Here is an 18,433-nt window from a genome sequence, read left to right as displayed (position 1 = left end):
TGGAAACTCAGCTTCGTGGAGCTTCCGTCCCTTGCTCCAGGTCACATGGGCAGTACGTGGAGGAGGAGGGATGTGAACTCACACTGGCACTTTGAAGGCCTGTACGCAACACGAACATTTCACGTGGTATTTCCCATGTAAGGCTGTGATATCATTGTGGCAAAGGCTGTGTTTTGCCCATCTCTGTGAGTTCAGTGATTAGCGGGGGTTGTCAAAAATTGTTAAATTTAATGAAATTAAATGTTCTGTGATTTTGGAAATAATTAAGAGGAAATGCCTGTGAAAAACCAAATAGACATCCGCAAGATGCAAAAGTGCTTGTACCATTATTGCCCTCAGATCAAAGGCCCTGCCACCTGGACTCAGACACGGTAATCTTCTAGGTGGGCTTGGAGACCCTTCCACCACCCCGGGAGGCGCAAGCTGCTGTGTGGGTGGCCCCCTCTCCTTTGGGGCGCGGGTGGCCGACCGAAAGTGATGAGGGGGAGCAAGCGCTCACTGGTGGGGAAGGAACAGAAAGGACCCACTTGTGGCCAACGTATTAGGAAGGAAAGACAGCCCCAGGCAGAGCCGATGAAATCTAACAGGTAAAGAAAAGATTGGAAGTTACCTTTAAAAACGCTGAATGTGATTTTTAGAAAACATCTTAGTGCTATGCCGAAGTGGCCGAGCTGAAAAAGTAGGTGGTCTCTGACCCCCTGTATCACGTGTGCTTAAAGTGCACAATGGGTGGGTCTGACAGTGACGTTCCTTCTGCCTTTAGGCCCAAGTGGGTGATGGCGGTTGCCCTGCTGACCTCCTGGTTATCGGGTGCAGGGTACCATGACCCCTATTCCCAACAACTTCTGAAATACAGAAAACCCATGTTTTACAAATGTCTTCAAAAAACAGAGTCACAGAGTGCTCATACATATTTGGAAAAACCCAGAGACATCTTTTCTCTCAATGGTTTTAAAACTATTTTCTGGGTATACTTCTTAAGTAAAATTCCCAAAGCACGTATGTATATTATCTAAAATTAAGGGCAAGGAACATACAGGAAAGACTACACATTCTTACGGTAATTTTAAATCTAGTTAGCCAAAATTTCCAAAGTAACATTTCTCTCCATTTCTAGATGTGAACTACAGAGAAGGGCTTTAGCCAGGCTAACTCAACAAAGAAAACCAATGACTAGCATAACTTTTCCCCTCGGACACATCTAGATTTTATTTTTATTATGTCACAATATATTGGTTTTAATAGTCCTGAGAATTGATTTTTCAGGCCACATTTAGGTTTATGTGGTAACACTTAAAATTCGTCCTCACGTCAGCGTTTGTCAAAACACATAATCCTCGTGATTAGTTTGGTTTTAGCAGGAAACCCTTTCTCTAAAGCTCAGACTCACTAAGTTCTGTCTTTTATGTACTCTCCTCGCCTCCGAGAGTTCCCCTTTTTAAACAGTCATTATGATTACAATTCAGTGCTCAGAGTCTGCATTCTCTGAGATACGGTGTCTAAGAGGGCGAGGGCTGTGTTACCATCTTCACTGCTGTATCTATCACAGGGTCTCAATAAGCAAATGTCGTCACTCAATGAGCGGAGTTTGAATGAATGGTGGATGGACGGATGAATGGTCACTTCCTTTTCTGGTGTTGTATTACTAAGTCACTAAAGAAGAAACCACAGAACCTCACTTTTAAGGAAGCAGGACAAAGTAACTAGACATTCTAAGATTACGTAGGAACAATAAATAAACTGAGAGAGTTTATGCATTTGGATTTTATTTTATCTCCTATTTTAGGATGAGACCTTTGTTTGAATATAGATGCAATGGAACTTAGAGGTTTTATGCTGAATTCATTCCTAAAATTCCTAGCAATCTATAGGAATGATTTGATTTTTGAAAATGTTTTGATTTTTTTGGAAAAAAACCCCAAAACCCTCACCTGAGGACATTTTTTCATTGCTTTTAGACAGGGAGGAAGAGAGAGAGAGAGAGAGAGACAGACAGACAGACAGACATCGATTGTTTGCCAGTGATCAAACCCTCAGCCTAGGTGTATGTACCCTGACCAGGATCAGACCCGCAGACTTCCATCTTTACAAGATGATGTTCCAACCAACTGGGCTACACTGGCCAGGACTAGTTCTGCTTTTTTAAAAACCTTATATGTGCCAGTTACTTTTCCTTTCACTCCTCTTTATGTAGCCAATTCTCTGAAAACACACTGCCCTCCGTACCACTAACGTGAAGGCAAATGACATAGGCAACAGCAATTCAATGTGTATACGGTGTAACACTGGAAGGGTAAATACTGTATTATGCTTTCCACTTGTCGTTAGTCGGGAAATGCTGCTGCACTGTGCAGAACGATAGCCTAAAACAGGGAGAAGAGCAGGTATTTCACACATAAGACCTTACGTCTGGCAGAAACTGAAGTTCACGTTCACAGAAGCTGACGTTAGAGGTATTTCTTATTGTGGCTATCCTTGAATGCTTTTCAAGTCAGGGAGATCCTTATATTTGAATGGTAAAAACAGTGTGTTTGTCTGTAGAACTTCTCATATATTATTTATTTAGCTGGCCTCATATTAAGTCAACAATGGAAGACATTATTTGGGGGTAGGAAAAGACGAGTGCACTTCTTACATCTCTATCATTTCTTCAACTCGAATGGTTCCTTTTTCATGGACAATAATAAACAAATATCAGGATGAACTCAAAGCTACACATTCTCATATTGTTCTAATAAAACCCAACAAAAATTTATGTCGAAAGCATCGCGTGTGCAGTATGTAGCCTTCTCCCACTTTAGGTTCAGTTCCGAAGTCACTGATGATACCGAGCTGGCTACAGAATGAATTCAACTTTAAGTGACCTCTCAGGCTTTTCGAGGTTTCTAGATGATATGCTAGACAGAGAAAACGAGTCTTTCTACAAATGAATACAGCTCACATTGAAAGTTAGAACATGGTGAGACAGCCAAAATGGAGGGGAGAGAGTATGTGAACGCGCTCACACACACACACACACACACACACACACACACACACTTTTATCCATACAAAGTGCCTCTTAATGGGAAAAAAATGCAACTGTCGAGAATGGGTTTTGGATTTTCTCCTTTTGCATGTGCAGAATCAGACGCTGCAGGAGTGTGCTTTAGCACGCCACTGGCTTCCTCCTCTCCTAAGGTAAACTTTTATTCTGGGTCTTCATTCACCACTGAATCAGGTTTCAGTATGTCTTTAATTTCACGTATCCAAGGATAAAATAAAATACTGATTTAAAAATTTTCAGCTTACAGTTCTCAGTCTTCTCAAATACAGGCTGTGCATTTTCTTCTGCACTGTGATGAAATCACATCAGTACTAAAATGGTGCCATTGCATCCCAGACAAAATGCATTTTCTGAATGTAACGCAACTAGGAGTTAAGGGAAGACGCCGTGGTGAAAAATGGTATGCAGTTCGCTGCTCGGTTGTGTTCTGTAACCTAATAAAACAGCACTTTTATTACACAGACATGTCCAAAAAGAAAAAAGAATGTCACAACACATTTTATTTTGCCATATATATTTAAATGGTTGATTTCTCATGAAGCATAGAGGGCTGGTGTATTTTTCTTCCTGACCCTGAGTTGCATATATATAGCTAGTACTGTAATCGATTTCAAGGTACACAGAGAAGTAACAATGTTCATAAAATGCAAATAGACAAAGAAGTAGGACAGATAACTGCTACCAAATCATAACTGCAATGAACCTGGACTCGGCAGGGTCTGTTTTGCTAGATCTATGGAAGGCTCATGTTGTTAAACTGCCTTTTTAGCAGACATATCACAACATCTATTTTACCAATCAGTTGGTAGCAGATGTTCAAAGGAAATAAATAACTACCTATGTATTTTTTCATGAAACAGAATATTGAAAATGCAAGTATTTCTTGGGTTAGCAGCATATGTCAGGGGTTCATTAGAAAAACAATGCTGGGTTATTTCATGTCATCGAGAAAGGAGTTAACAAATCATTCCCTTAAAAGTTCAGATTTTTGTGTGGGGGGAAATCCTATGGAAAGTTTAGGGCAGGGGTGTCAAACTCATTTTTACTGGGGGCCCCATCTGCCTCGCGGTTGCCTTCAAAGGGTTGAAATAATTTTAGGACTGTATAAATGTAACTACTCCTTAACTGTTAAGGAGTTGAAATTACATTCGGCCCTTTGAAGGCAACCATGAGGCAGATGTGGCCCCCAGGGAAAATGAGTTTGACCCCCTTGGTTTAGAGGGAAATGGGAAGTGCAGGGCATGTGCTTTGGGGTGATGGGAATGTTCTAAATAAAACTGGTTGCGGCACTGTGTGGATACACTAAACACCACTGAATTGGACATTTTGAATGAGTGAACTGTAGGATGTGAGAATTATATCTCAATAAAGCCATTATAAAATTTGTCAAGTGGGTTATTGGTTGGGATAAACCAGGCCAAAAACTGAGAAAACAAACTAGCATACTATAATTTGGTAGGGTTTTTGTTTTCTCTAGTCTTCCTTAAATCTAAGGAACATGTGCAAATACTTTGGTGCTACTGCAAGTGGGAAATTATTGGAATTTTCAGGCTCCGCCCAGTGGTATCTGGAAATGCTAATGAGGTGACCTGCCCATGATGGTGTCAGGTGAAGTCTGACCTGACTTAGTTGCTGGTTTTAAGTGGTGTTAATCAGGAATTCAAACTTTTATTTTGATTTGTATTTAATGTTTCATTCATGGTCGTGCTTCATGATAAGATTTCTGGACATTGTTCTATGTGTATGACATCAGAATTTTAGGTTATCGCCCATGTTCTGTGAATAAAGGACAATAATCAAGATTCCTACCCAACCCATAGCCATGAACAGAATGAGGAGCAACAGGAACTAGCAGACTCTCTCTCTGTAATCTGTTCTTCGCCAAACAGCTCCTTCTATTGCCTATATTTATAATTTTCTAATCATTAGAACAGGGAAAAAAGAAGAAGAATGAGTTAGGGCCCAGCAAGTGCAGGGACAGGAATTTTTCTGATAGGCCTGTATCGCTATTATCATCAAAGGTGACATGTGTGTTTAGAAATGAGTAGATCTGCGTTGTGTAAAGACACACCCGCTTACAGATTAATGCATGAGAGAAGGCTTTGCATCGGGAGCTCAGCGGTCTATAGAAAACCCTAATGTGACGGTTGAAAAGAGGTCTGTCGTGTGTACGTGTGGACGTTGGGTTCCTAAGAACTGGGAGGTGGCAAACCACGGCGCACCCATCCCGTCATGCCTCAGCCAGAGTTTCTCAGTGCTGCCACTCCTCTACCCCAGCAGGGCCTCATCATCCCCCACTTTGCCGAGTTTTCTAACAGGCGGTCTGTGCTTGTCCCGCGCAGGTGATAGCCCCTGGCCACTCCTGGCTGTCTGAGTTGAAGTTCATTAACAACAATAAAATGTAAATTCCAGTTCCTTAGTTGCAGGGGCCACCTTCAGAGTGCTCAAGAGCCCCATGGGTCTCGTGGCCACTGAATTAGTGCGGAAATAGGTCACGCCCTCCCTCAATGCAGCGTTCGACACTGCTGGACTGCAGCCCCGCTCCTCCAGGCGTGGTCTGCGGGCCACAGCAGCATCACCCGGAGCCCGTCTGGAACACAGACCCTCAGTTCTCACAACCCATCTACCGAACCCAAATATGCATTTTCACAAGATCTCCCTGTGATTCCTAGGCGCATTAAAGTTTGAAAAGTCCAAGCCTGGACTTCCTTTCTTCAAATTCCATGTTTTGGAATGCCACTAAAGCAATCGTTTAAAGACATAAACACTTTAACTTTTCAGTTCTTCAAAAACTTCATGGGAGGCAGTGCAGAGGAATGGCGTCCTCCATAGTTTCTAGTCCAGCTCCGTCATTCGCAGGCTGTGTGACTTCAGACAAGGTACCTCACTAAGCAGTGGATTCTATTAGTTCAATGGAGATAATGACTCATAGTGCTGCTGTGAACATTAAATCAGGTAATTCACACACAGCTTCGAACCCAACGCCTGGTGCACGGTGAGCACCCCATGTGACCACTGTAGATGCTTCATGCCTGTTCCTCTCCTTGCCTTGGATGACCTCCTTCAAAGGTCATGTCCCACTAACCGTGTTAACATTAAGCCCAGTAAACTGAACTGCTCTTCACCTCTTAAGAATCACCTGCTAGATTAAGTCTTTCCCAGCATCTTCGGCCTGAGGTATTTTTCTTCTCTCCTCTATATTTTGCTCCCTGGACGACATTGCTATGAAAGCCTGTGCTGTTAGAAGTATGTCTGCATACACGTCTTGATCGTGTGGCTATGAGTTTCTAGAATGGGGCACTAATTTGAACCTCCAACATCTGTTAGAGTGTCCAGAAAAATGTTGACCTAACGATGGTTATTAAGAAACCATAGAAGCACCAGAAGAAAATTTAAGTGACTTAAGAAAAATAACACTTAAGAGTAAATAAGGACTTTATAGGTATAGCATGAAATATCAGATATTATAGAGAAAAACTGATCAATGAGATTAATTAAAAAACTCTATATGGTATAAGGCATACAAATTATGAACCAAGTTAAATGCAATTGGAAAATAATATAACATATATGACAAATGATTAATATCCTTAATAAATAAATACTTGCAAATCACAAAGAGGAAAATATTCCCAACAGAAACATGGGGGATACTAGGCTATTCATACATGTAAAAAGAAATAAAAATGATCAATAAGTATATGAAAAGACATTCAGCACTACTAGTAAGAAATGAAAACAACAATAAAATGTTTTAGCCTAACAGATTGGCAAGGGTTAAAAATATTGATAATACATAGCATTGGTGACTGTGTAAACAGGAGGGTAATTTGGCTGTGGCTCATAAATTTAAAACACGCCTATCCTCTGGCATTGCAAATTTCTTCCAAAGAATTTATTCTGATCAAAAATGTTATCAACGGAACCCACATGCCCACATAAACACATGTTTGTAGAAGAAAACTGTCACTGCATTTTGGGGAACTGCTTAATTAAAAACAGCCGTTAAATAAAGTCACACCCGCACAACGTTTAATGCATGATGAGTGAGAAGGCCTGGTGCAAATGCATTAAAAATACGGAACGCTAGACCTACGTATGCACGGAGAAATATGTGGAAGGGTATACGCCAGAATGTTAACAGCGGTCACCTATGCAAAAAGTTAAGAGTGATCTAGAGAAATTAATTTTCACTTTCCTTTTTGTCTTTCCTTTATTCTCTGTAATCTTTTATGGCAATAGAAAAACAAACAAACAAACAACAAAGCCTGCCTCCCTTCCTTTTTCCCTCCATTTCAGAAGTTATGCACCTTGACCGTTCTGAAATAATCTGACCTTAGGTAAGAGACCTGTTATCACTGTATCTTCTTAACATCTCATGACCTTATTGGAAGGTGAGAAAGAAAAGTCTGGGATGGAAATAATTCCTCAAGCTTTTTACTTTGCCTATTTCTTAAGGCTGTGACTTTATATTGACAGGCAGCGTGAGAGAGTGCGGACTCCCAGGGAATGGGAAACAAGTTTAAGGATGACGGCACTTGGTTAAAGGTTGTGAGGTCAATCTGGCAATGACGCTGGTTGCCCCACTGATTTGGGGTTTATCAGACCGATCTCCCTGGACAGGAAATGGCCTCTTCCGTCTCCCCTGCTCTCCATGGGCACTCAATGGAAACGAACAACCTCCCCTGACAGAAGTGCCCTGTTCTTTTTTCAGGTGGAATTCGTAGGAATAAAGGATGATGCTAACTACAGAGCAGTAAAAATGGGCAATCTGAAAAAAAGACGAAACATTTGTGCTTTTACTTAGAACTCTAATAATTATATTCACTAAAGGATCCTTGAAAAGAAGACATGTCTCACAAATAACAGTGATCCAATCTGACATTAAAATGCTGTTTTTCCTGCGAGTCACACAACATACATAGAATTAAATGGTGTCAGCGCCGATACTCACACGGGGAACAGTCGGTAGGACCCAGGCGCAGTCAGGAAGCATGTCTGATAACAGCACAACCACACAGACCCTGGATCTGCCCTGCACGGCAGGCATCTGCTTGGCATGTACTAGAGTGAACAAATCCCCTACAAAAACATAAGCTTAACTTATTCCATCCCATTCGTGATGGGTGCATTTCACGACCATGTAGAATGCGTCAGCAGCACGATGCCGACAGACAGAAATAACTCAGGGCTACCTGGAGGAGGTCCTCCTAACAGCCGAACACTAGGAATCCGTCTCCAAATTCTGAGTTTCATTGTGGTGCGCGTCCTTCCTGACCTGGAGTTCCATGAAAGAGCACAGCCCTGTTTCATCCCTGTGTGATCCCGGCCAAGCGGCAGCCTTCTGGGTGCCCGGTTCGGCCCTTTTTACAAGGGGAGAGTAAACTTTGATTGGAAACAGACAAAAAGGTGTCACCTGGCTTTCAGCCCAGACGGACAGCAGCCCTGCGAGGTGCCGCATAGAGCACGTGGTGAGGCCCGTGAGGCTGGGGCCAGCGTCACTGGGAAGACGCCGACTCCTGAGTGGTGTCTACTGTGGTCAAAGAACAGGAGGTAGCAGCACGTAACATGCCACACAGTCGCCGTCCCTGACTCAGTCATCTCTCGAGTTCCTTCACGCTCTACATTCTGTTTGTCTCTTAAATGCTGTGACTCCAAATCACGTGGTTTATAACGAAGGGACATGGAGGCTAATGGTAGAAACTGGTCCAGGGCACGAGCACCACACGGTTCCACAGATGGCTCTGCAGTAGCCTTACTCAGTTATGAAACAGGCAACAGGAAAATCGACAACTTTTACAAGCAGCTCCTATTGCTTGGGTTACTATGAAGTGAGAACCATGGTCAATGCCACCTCAGGAGGGTTGCTAAATCCATGTACAGGAATGAGTAGATAAGCCTTTGGTTGTGTAAGGATGCACAGTTGTCAGGAGCGTGTCCCTGAGGGCAGGGGGACGGTCCTGGGTGACGAGGTTTACATTTAGGTAGCTGAGTTAGCTAAAGATGTGTGATGTGGCCCAGCAGCAGAGTTCCCTACTGACTGTGCACCGTGGGGGAGCCCTGCACCGCGTTCCTTCCTGAAAGGGCATGAATTACTTTGTGCACACGAAACGGTAGAGGTACCCATGTTTCCACGGGGAATAAGTCAGACACAAATGCACACTATAGTTTGTGTCCAAGAACAGAACGCATTCTTTACGCAAATGAAGCTTTTCTATTTATCTAAGTTTGTTAGAAATTACTTCAACCACTCTGCGATTAAAACGTATTATTACCAACCCCTTCCCCAGAAAATATAACCTCAGAATCGACTTCTTGACCAAATGAATAGATAAAACCAACAAAACAACACTACAATGCCCCGACTTACAGCCAAAATAATTCTAAAACTTTGTTCTTACCTATAAAATAGGACAGGAGCACGGCCAGGAGCACAGAGACGCCTACAGCACAGAGGGCGGTGCACTTCCAGCTACAGTACTTCGAAGACTTCTTGAATTTGAAAGCGCTTCTTGACAGGGTGTTTCTAGGTAGCGGCCGAGTAGGCGGCGAGTAAACAGAGCCTGAAGCCATTGTGTATCCTGGGGTCGCGGTACTGAACAGTGGCGTGGTCCCTGTCCCTGTTTTGAATAGGAAATGCCTGCGGAACAGGAGAAGGCAGATCATTGTGCGTTGTCAACATCAACACCGACATTCACAGAGGTTACAATGGGGGGACAGAGACAGCGATGGCCATGCCTTAGCTCTCCTCTCTGTCTTTTCATCATTTACTTCATATCCTTTGGGAAAACCTAGAAATTAAGAAAATGCTTTTTAAACCCAAGCATGTTTTTTTAAACCAAAACACCCCCAACTCATAAAAAGACTCTGATGAAAGGGTGATTCGTAATTTAAATAGCAGCACTTAGGCGTAACCAGCGACTGCTGACCTCTGTAGCAAGTACGTATCTCCGGAGCTAGAAAGTTACTCTGATCGTACCTGCACAGAACCGTTTGGAACTGGCCTTTACGAGTTGCCTTAAGAACGTCTTCACATTTCCTTTAAAACAGCTCATCTTATTCCTTTACAGCTACATGTATATTTACAACTACATGAGAATAGGCACTCATGTGCACACAAGTACATGTAACCTCGTGGCCGTTCTGTAGACCCATGTATTTTCTGGAGGTCCATGGAAACACCCTCATCCTAGCCGCTCTCCCACTAATGAGGACTGTCCAGCCCGGCCACAGGCAGCCAGCCGGTCAGTTCTCAAGGGAGGCAAGACCAATTTATTTTTAGCTTAGGTCCAACGTAACAGGGAAGGTAAAGGTGCCAGGCCAGGGGGGTGGGGGGGGGGCGCAGGCAGGGGGAGAAAGGGAGGAGTCACAGGACACTTTCTAAGCCCGACCTGAGTGGGTGAAGGGGTGGGCGAAGCAGGTTGTAGATGGAGTATAGAAAGTTTCCCTAACGAGGGAGCCAGAGACAGGGGCGCCCGCTGCCCCACACGCTGTCGGCTCTCTTCCTTGGAGGGTGCTTAAGCAGAACTGAATGATCACGTGACAGGAGTGTTCTGTGAGGAAGTCAATGGGAAAGATGACTAGTTTTCAGGTTCCCATGCTTTTCACAGTTTCCATTTCATATTGTGTCAGTGACTTATAGCGTATTTAGTTTGTGTCTTAGCAGCTATTGTTAGGTTCCCCACTAACGTGTTCAATGAAGTCAAGGAGCTGTGTTCTCCTCTCCCACCCAGGAGGTCGCAGGTGTCCTGAAGAGCCCACCATGGCTCAGGACAGTTGCAGGCAAGATGGATTTAGAAGGTACACAGTGGACTCTTTTATGTTCTAATGCTCACGTCCTTGTGTGAATTGGAGACTTATTTCATTTGAAGACTTCAAATCCAAGTTCAAAATATAACACCCTCCACTCCAAACATGTGAAATGAGTTTGCTGGCTTACATCCCGATATTGGGACGCCCACACGGGCCCGCACTCTGGACGAGAAGACGGGCCGCACTGTGGCACGCAGCCCCCTCCCCACTCAGGCCAGGTGCTGGCAGCATCTGTCACCACAGAGCAATGCTGCTGGGAGTACTGTGACGGCGCCTAGACGATACATGAATGAGTGTGCATGGCGGCAAAGGAAGCTTTACTTATGGACTAAGAGATTTTCATTTCCTCACATGTTCCCATGTTGTGAAGTAGCCTTCTTCTTTGTGTGTTTTTTCAACCCCTTAAAGATGGAAACCCCAATCTTGGCTCACAATCGCCACAGAAACAGGTGAGAGGCTGGACCTGGCCTGTGAGCTGCTGCGGACCTTGATCTAGACCTTCCTTCTTAGGGTCATACGTGAGGAGGGAGCGAGAGGCTCAGCAGCCAATGGCAACAGACTGCATCTCAATGCCTCTGGGGGTGGAGCCTCCCCTCTAGGAGAAGGTGACTATGAGGCTGGACAGGGGGACGTCAGGGATTTGAAGCTCCTACTGAGCCCTGCTCCCTTCACTCTCGGTCACAGCACCATACTCATTCTCTTCAGGGTGCTTATTGCTATCAGTTATTCTCTTGTCCATTTGTTTACTTGTGTGGAGGGTTATAGAGAGAGAATAATGACATGCTATTTGTAGTGTGTTGTTCCTCTGGAAATGCCCCTCACTGTGTCCTTGCTCTGCCTGACCTCTCTCAATTCCGACAGCGGCCTTACTGCATCACCTTCAGGAGAGTTGGGAAGTGAAAACAGTTGGAGTCTGCTGTGGGTTTCCTGGTGCCCAGGCTACTGGGTGAAGTGGAAAGGACTGGGGTATACCCACAACATTTGGGGAACACTGTGGGAGGTAAAGGGGGTGCTCCCCACTACCCCGGACCAGGAGAGCATTTTCAGGCTACAAAGAGGAGCATCGGGAAGCCGACAGAGCCAGGATTCACAGGGCCCCCCACCGGGAGAGAAGCCTGCCCGATGCTTTGTGGTGAGTCTGGGGTTGGGGGTGGCGATCTGAGGCTCTCTCTACTACCTCCACTCTCTGCTGGAGGGTTGAAGGCCCAGAAATAGCAGGGAGTGACCTGAATAGGCCACAGAAACCAGCAGCATTTGACCAGCAACCAGTGTACAGGCCCACGGTCAGACACAGCCTTTGGCACTGGAAAGAATTTCTGCAGGAAAGTAGACACAGAAAGGATGTGGGCTATAACTGAAACGTTTGAAGAAATAGAAGTTAGGAGATAAAGATTCCCCTTAGACTAGAAAATTTTCTCATGAAGGGTTAGGAAGAGTGGAGAGGGGAGTGGATGAGGGCAGAGATTCCCTGTATCTGAGACAGAGGCCACGCCGGGCTCCCCTGGCGGGTGGAGCCTCGAAGAGGCAACACTACCTGGCCTGTCAGCAGAGCAGAGCACACCTGAGACCTGCAGAGGTAATAGGATCCCTCTCGAAAACTGATGCATGGAGTGCCTGGGGGCTGTCATTACAAAGAGATCCCTGAGATTCCTGCGTCTCAGCAGGACTTGTAAGGAGCAGATTTTTGTGGCTTCGAGAGTGGCACAGACATGGCGGAGGGAGCCACTGGACCTGAAGAGGCCACTTGGATGGGAAGGGAGGCATCTCTATAGCACTGCGGTGATAACACGGAGCAGGGAAACTCAATGGCTTCCTGCAGAATATTCTAGCACCAGACCCTCCCCACTGTGCTCACAGCAGCACGGAAGGAGGGAGAGACCCCGAGCATGTGAGGAATGTGTCTAGGAATAAGGGGGCTTCAGATGAAACACAGACAAGAATTTTAAAAAAAGCAAAGTTGTGTAGCGTGCCGAGTTGATAGATGAGGAGGAGAGAGCCACTGCACTAATCTGTTGCCTGTCTCCTCCCATCGGAACGTAAACTCGATGACTTCTTATTCCCTGTAAGTATTTTCAGGACTCAGGCCGCTCCTGGAATACAGCAGCTGCTCAGTACATATTGTAAAACAGATAAAAAGGTGACCGCTGTGCCGACGCCGAAAGTGAGTCCTGGAGAAATGAAGTGCCTTGGACGGGGACTCACAGCACAGCCAACAATAAGTAAATGAAATACCAACAATAAAATAGACAGACAGAAGTTGGCAACGACAGGACTGGAATGAAAAGCACCCCTGGAAGACATGTCACCGCCTTGTTCAAAGTGGCTTCTTCATGGGGAACGGGGTTTGAACCTGTGCTGTGCAACTCTACATTATCTCAGCCTTAACACTACAAACACGCACCTACTGTGTGCAAGACAGTAAGCCGGACACATGCCAACTCCACATCAGACCTCTCTGTTTCAGGTTCCGAAACCTGCGATATTAACACATGATGTGCCTCTGCGCGGGCAACCCCGGCCAAGCACTCTTGCAAAGAAAGGGCTCGCGTCACCCCGAGATGACACTGAAAATGAAGACGTGGTATTCAGAACCACACTACTCATCGACGTTAGTGGAACGGAAGACCGCTTTACCATCGAAGAGTTTCTAACTTACTTAATGCACGCATTTATTCCTGTTGTGGCCAGAGAGATTTTTTGGCCACTGACTTTAAATCTCAGAAGTATACTTCCCCTTCCTCTGTCTGAATGGCCACCCATACCAGGGGGCATCAGATGAGTGCCTTGGAGCTACATGTACATCATAAATACAGAAACACTGTAAGACATTGGCAGAGAAGCCAAATCACCAATGCCTGTATTTTAAAATCATGGGTCTTCAATACTGTTAGAGTATGTGAGTATAAGAAAGAATTTCTCAAGATTGTTTAGATTGACGTATTTGAAACCAGTGATAAACAAGTGGTGTCATTCATGTGAGAACAATTCCTTTGAGTAAAAGGAGCCCTCAGGGTAGATGTGCTACAAAGCATGTGTGAAGACCTCTTGGATGTGAACTAGAGGAGCAGAGGGGGCCTACGTCCACACATTTCCTGGAGAGGAGAACGTGCACTTTCATATTCGGTGGGAATGGCGTGGCTTTTGAGGTTCAGGCAGGACGTCTTCTTTCTAAAGTCAACAATGCTCTTTCCTTCCCCTGCAGCAGAGTCTGCATAGCATGGTACCAGCGCATATTGTGACGAATGTCTGTCTTTCAGCCCAGGACTTCCCCTGAGCGGTTTCCAGGGCCACCCGCACACTTCGCTTGCATCTGCAGCTGCACAGGTGTTTAACGAGCAAACGTGAATGGACCCTGAAATTCAGCTACAGGACGGTGGTACGGTGAGTCCACGAGAAGACAATTCGACCCACAGTTCTCTCCAAGGCACAGGTATCTGTGTGTTTTACAGTCTTTTCCTGTCCTGTGACTCTTTGCCAGGTCTTCCAGCCTTGGGAATATGCTTCTTATGTAGGAAAAATTCTGCAAAAATTGCCATCAAAAAACATACGGCTGTGACCTGGCATCCACAGGCGGTTTGCAGAATAAAGGTGGACATTGTCTTTACCTCTCGGCCCATATTTGGGAATGAAAAACGTGAATCCTGTGAGCATATTCCCCCGTGTACCTGGGACTGAAGCAGCCGTGGCACGGGGCCCATGGGGACAGGCTGGTTTTGTTCCGATGTTCCCAACGATGCTCTGTGTGACACCTGCCTCCAGTCCCCCAGCTGTCTGCACCACCGCCCCTCTCTGGTGACGACCTACAGGTGCATTTGAAGACACACTGTCAGACACCAGGATGGGGAAAGTCAACTTCAAAGCCCAGAGACAGCGGTGCAGAGGGTTGCTGAGCACTAACAGCTGCTTTGTGACTTTGCAACCTTGAGGGGGACCCTGTTTAGCAGCAACGGCAACCAGACACGAGCTGCGGGCCTGCCAGGCATCGTTAATGGTGCTACCTCGTCGCCGGGAAGACGTCATTGGGAAGGTGGCTCCGTATCAGGCACAATGAATAGTTGCTTCTTTTACTTCTGAAGTTGAAAGGTCTGTTTCTTTGTGGCCCTCAGACCAACCTTATCATTTCAGCTCCCACTTGCTGGTATATTTCTAACCTCTTGTCTCATGGATTTTTCTTTTTCTATGGATCATGTCACAAATTTGAAATTAGTAGGGACAAAGACTGAAGCTACTCATCTTTCCTGCTGACCCCAGGCCTGCCTCTGGGCCACCGTCAGCCATGCTCCCTTAGGGGCGCAGGGGTGATTTTCAAGTACTCCTCTCTCCTGCCCCCTGCTTCCTGCCTGTAGTCAACCGGCCAGAGAGTCCCCACCCTTCCCTGTGTAGCATTTCCTTCTTTTTCCTTTTTTGCTGTGGTGAAGTTCTTCTCAGTTCTTATCCCGAACTTCCTCTTTTTAATCTCTTCGGCACAGGGAAGAGCACAAAGTAACACTTTTATCTGCTCTCAAATGAAATGCCATGTTTTGTAGACTAGACTTGCATAGGACCTGAGTTACTTCTGTACGTCCAGTCATAGTACCTACCCACTCTTCCATCAGGCTCCTTACATTGCTTCTTATCGTGTGTTTTGTTTTCTTCCACTCCACCTCTTAGCAGATATGCTTTGCTCCTTAGTAATTCTTCACTTTTGATTCAGTTTGTCTTTCAAAGAAGGAACCATAAAACCTACTATCATAAAAATACAGTGGAAAAAGAGTTATGATTTTGGCAGTAAGTTTAAATGTGCCTTCCTACATTATATTGTACATAGTGCCCACCTATCAGTGCTCATTTAAAGAGATCCTCACATCAAGTACAAAATTAACTAAATTCCAATATGTAATTGGACATTGTAAGCTTAAAAGAGTCACCCGGAAACAAGTGGGTTAATAGTAATCTTCTGTTCAGCAGGTTGATATAACCGTGGCATTCCTCTAACACCAAGAACACGGTTTAATAAACGAGAAAGTACACAGAGCAACATGAAAAGCATCCCTGGAAAAGGAGTTATGACATGTCTCAAAGTGGTTAGAGTCAGCTCCTCGGTGGGACAGCAGGACAGAAAATAAAAGCCTAAAGGAAAGCGTGCAGCCCCTGAAGGAGATTTTAATTAGATTAACTTCATCATTGGTCGGTCATCTTTATAGAAAAGAGGTTTGTTTCCTCAACGTTTTATACAGTGTTAAAAGCCTTCTTTGAGATGAACAAGGCAAATAATTAGAATAAAAAGAGTGCCATAGTTACAGTGTTCAGTTTCTGTCCCTAAGGCACACTTGAAACCTTTACTAGTGACACACAGCCCCCTGGAAACATATTTCTGTTATATGTAACCTGTTCCATCTTATGAAGAGAAAGGCTCCACGCACAGGATGTGCTGATGGTCCCTCCTTCTCATTATTCGTTGAACAAAGAGAGCAATTCACATCAGACTATATGTAACATGTTTAAATAAAATCTCTTGATGTCCTGCCTCTACCTGTGGTTGTTAGGCAATTCAATAGAAAATGTATCTAGAATATAGTTTGCTTGCTTCAAATCAGATGCTCTGATTTCAAAGACGGTGTGGCAATGAGAGAAAGATGGATTCTGTTTGGTCAAATCTGCAGCCTTTTCAAAATCCAAAGTTCTTACTTAAGAACTAAAACCATTTTAAGGTATGGGTTCCTTTTCCTTCAGGCAAAATATAACTTCCTGGATTTAAAAGGCTTATTAAAGGTCTCACAAGATTTCCTCAACATCAAACGACTCTTCCAAAATGACATTTTCAGATCTAAAGCAAATGAATCCCACACTTGTGGATTAAATTTACCTGGGAATATATGAAGGCTGAAATTACTACTGAGTTCAAAACACTTTTAGTCACTTGATAATACTTGTCACTTGGCAAAACAATAGGTGGTTTGCCTAGAATTCACTTGAAGATAAAACACTTTTAAAAAATTGTCAAAACACACACAAAATGAATTATTGAGTATTATCTTCCTTTGATATGGCTCATTACCACTCATTTAATTACTTGGTCTATAAGTGAGGCTATACTTATTAAATACTGCAAGAGTTAAGACAGCCCAACATATTTGTCAGTACATATTTTAAGGAGTGATATACATGAAAATGATTATTAACTGTTGTCCAAGCACTTTGAACCCCTATAAATTCATGACCCACAGACTCCAGAATTTTCACTATCAAAGTCTGAATTTTAAATTCCATAACTGGAATATCTGCTAAATGTATATTTAGCAATGTGTTTAGAAGGAATTAAACAGCTGTAAAAGCAGTTTATTTAAATGATGGGCTTTAGATGGTGACGCAATGGAATACAACATTTCTGGTAGCTAGTAAACAGAGAACTAAAGAAAACAAGCCCCTGTAGAGCATTACCTGTTCTTAGTCTAGGCTGGGTTCCTGTTTGTTTTCTTTACCTTGAAGCAACTGACTTCTCCATAGATACCCAGAGACCTCTAGTACAACGACCTCCTGTGCTTCAATACTGAGCTATTAGAAAGAAATCGCCATCAGCCAAGGATGCTGGTTCTCAGAAGCTCTGTGAGGCTCCCCACCTAAGAGATGGCAAAGGCTGCTATGAATTCTCAGGGAGAAGCCCACATACGCCATGAGCTGCATAAGTCCGAAAAAGGGGTTCCACACTCACCTACCTCACCTGTGAAAACACTTCAACAGGCTGATTCGGGAATTGTAGGTGTTGGTAGAGCCTCGTGAACTGACATGGTTGGAGGGTCAGACCCCAGACATGAGCAGAAAGTACTTAGAGACCCTCTTGTACATTAAAGCAGTGGTTTTCAGGCTGTTAGCCTGCTTGGACTTCCTTGCAAAGCCCGTTAAAACAGAAGGCCTGGAAAGGGAACCCAGTGGCTGGGGCTGCTGGTGCAGGGACCCCATTTGGGGAACCACAGCAGTAAAGTGTTGGCAGATTCGATGCTTAGCTTCCGTTTAACTTGCAGACTTGCATTAAGACTGTCTAACAAATCAGAAGATCTAAAGGCTCCTGCTTACCACTCACTTGGAGTAGCCAATTTAGAACAAATGGAATTTCTACCAGACAAGGCTCAATCCATCCGACCTCAGAATCAAACGGCTTAGACATTTTTCATTGTCTCACGTCATCTCACTCTCAATTTTTACTGTTCCTCCCTTTGAATTCCACCTATTTGGTAAGAAATCAGTTTCCTCACCCTTTCTAATCTCACTGCTACTTTTAAAAAATCTACCACAGCGATTTTTAACCTGGTGAGCCAAGAATTTTTAAATGTGCAATGCCCAACAATTTAGTCAGGGGCACAGGCCTCTTTTCCCTTGGAATGTCACATTTAAAAAATGACAACAGCCAACACAACAACTGTCCTGTGTGAAGGAATCAAAATTACACAGTTTTTTTATTGTCAGAGCGGCAAGAAAGTATATATTTTTGGTGTGCTGCAGAATTTTAGTAACTAGTTTGTATGTGTTGTAAGCTGACACAGTTTGGAAATCACTGATCTCCCATATTTATCGGCCTGTCTCACCAAACGGGACACT

General features: G+C 44.3%; 1 protein-coding gene across 7 annotated transcripts in view; it reads right to left on the bottom strand.

The window, feature by feature from the left end:
* Positions 1-18,433, bottom strand: part of TENM3 (teneurin transmembrane protein 3) — a 620,275-nt gene that overhangs the window by 129,756 nt on the left and 472,086 nt on the right. For all 7 annotated transcript variants that reach the window (XM_053916510.1, XM_053916509.2, XM_053916511.1 and 4 more), the window contains one exon: positions 9,448-9,686. In XM_053916510.1, coding sequence (XP_053772485.1) covers positions 9,448-9,686 — 239 coding nt within the window. The remainder of the gene's footprint in view (positions 1-9,447; positions 9,687-18,433) is intronic.

The sequence above is a fragment of the Desmodus rotundus genome, chromosome 13 (assembly GCF_022682495.2).
Source record: "Desmodus rotundus isolate HL8 chromosome 13, HLdesRot8A.1, whole genome shotgun sequence".
In the NCBI taxonomy this organism is placed as follows: Eukaryota; Metazoa; Chordata; class Mammalia; order Chiroptera; family Phyllostomidae; genus Desmodus; species Desmodus rotundus.
Note: the sequence above shows the minus strand (reverse complement) of the source record. Positions and strands in the feature narration are given on the sequence as shown.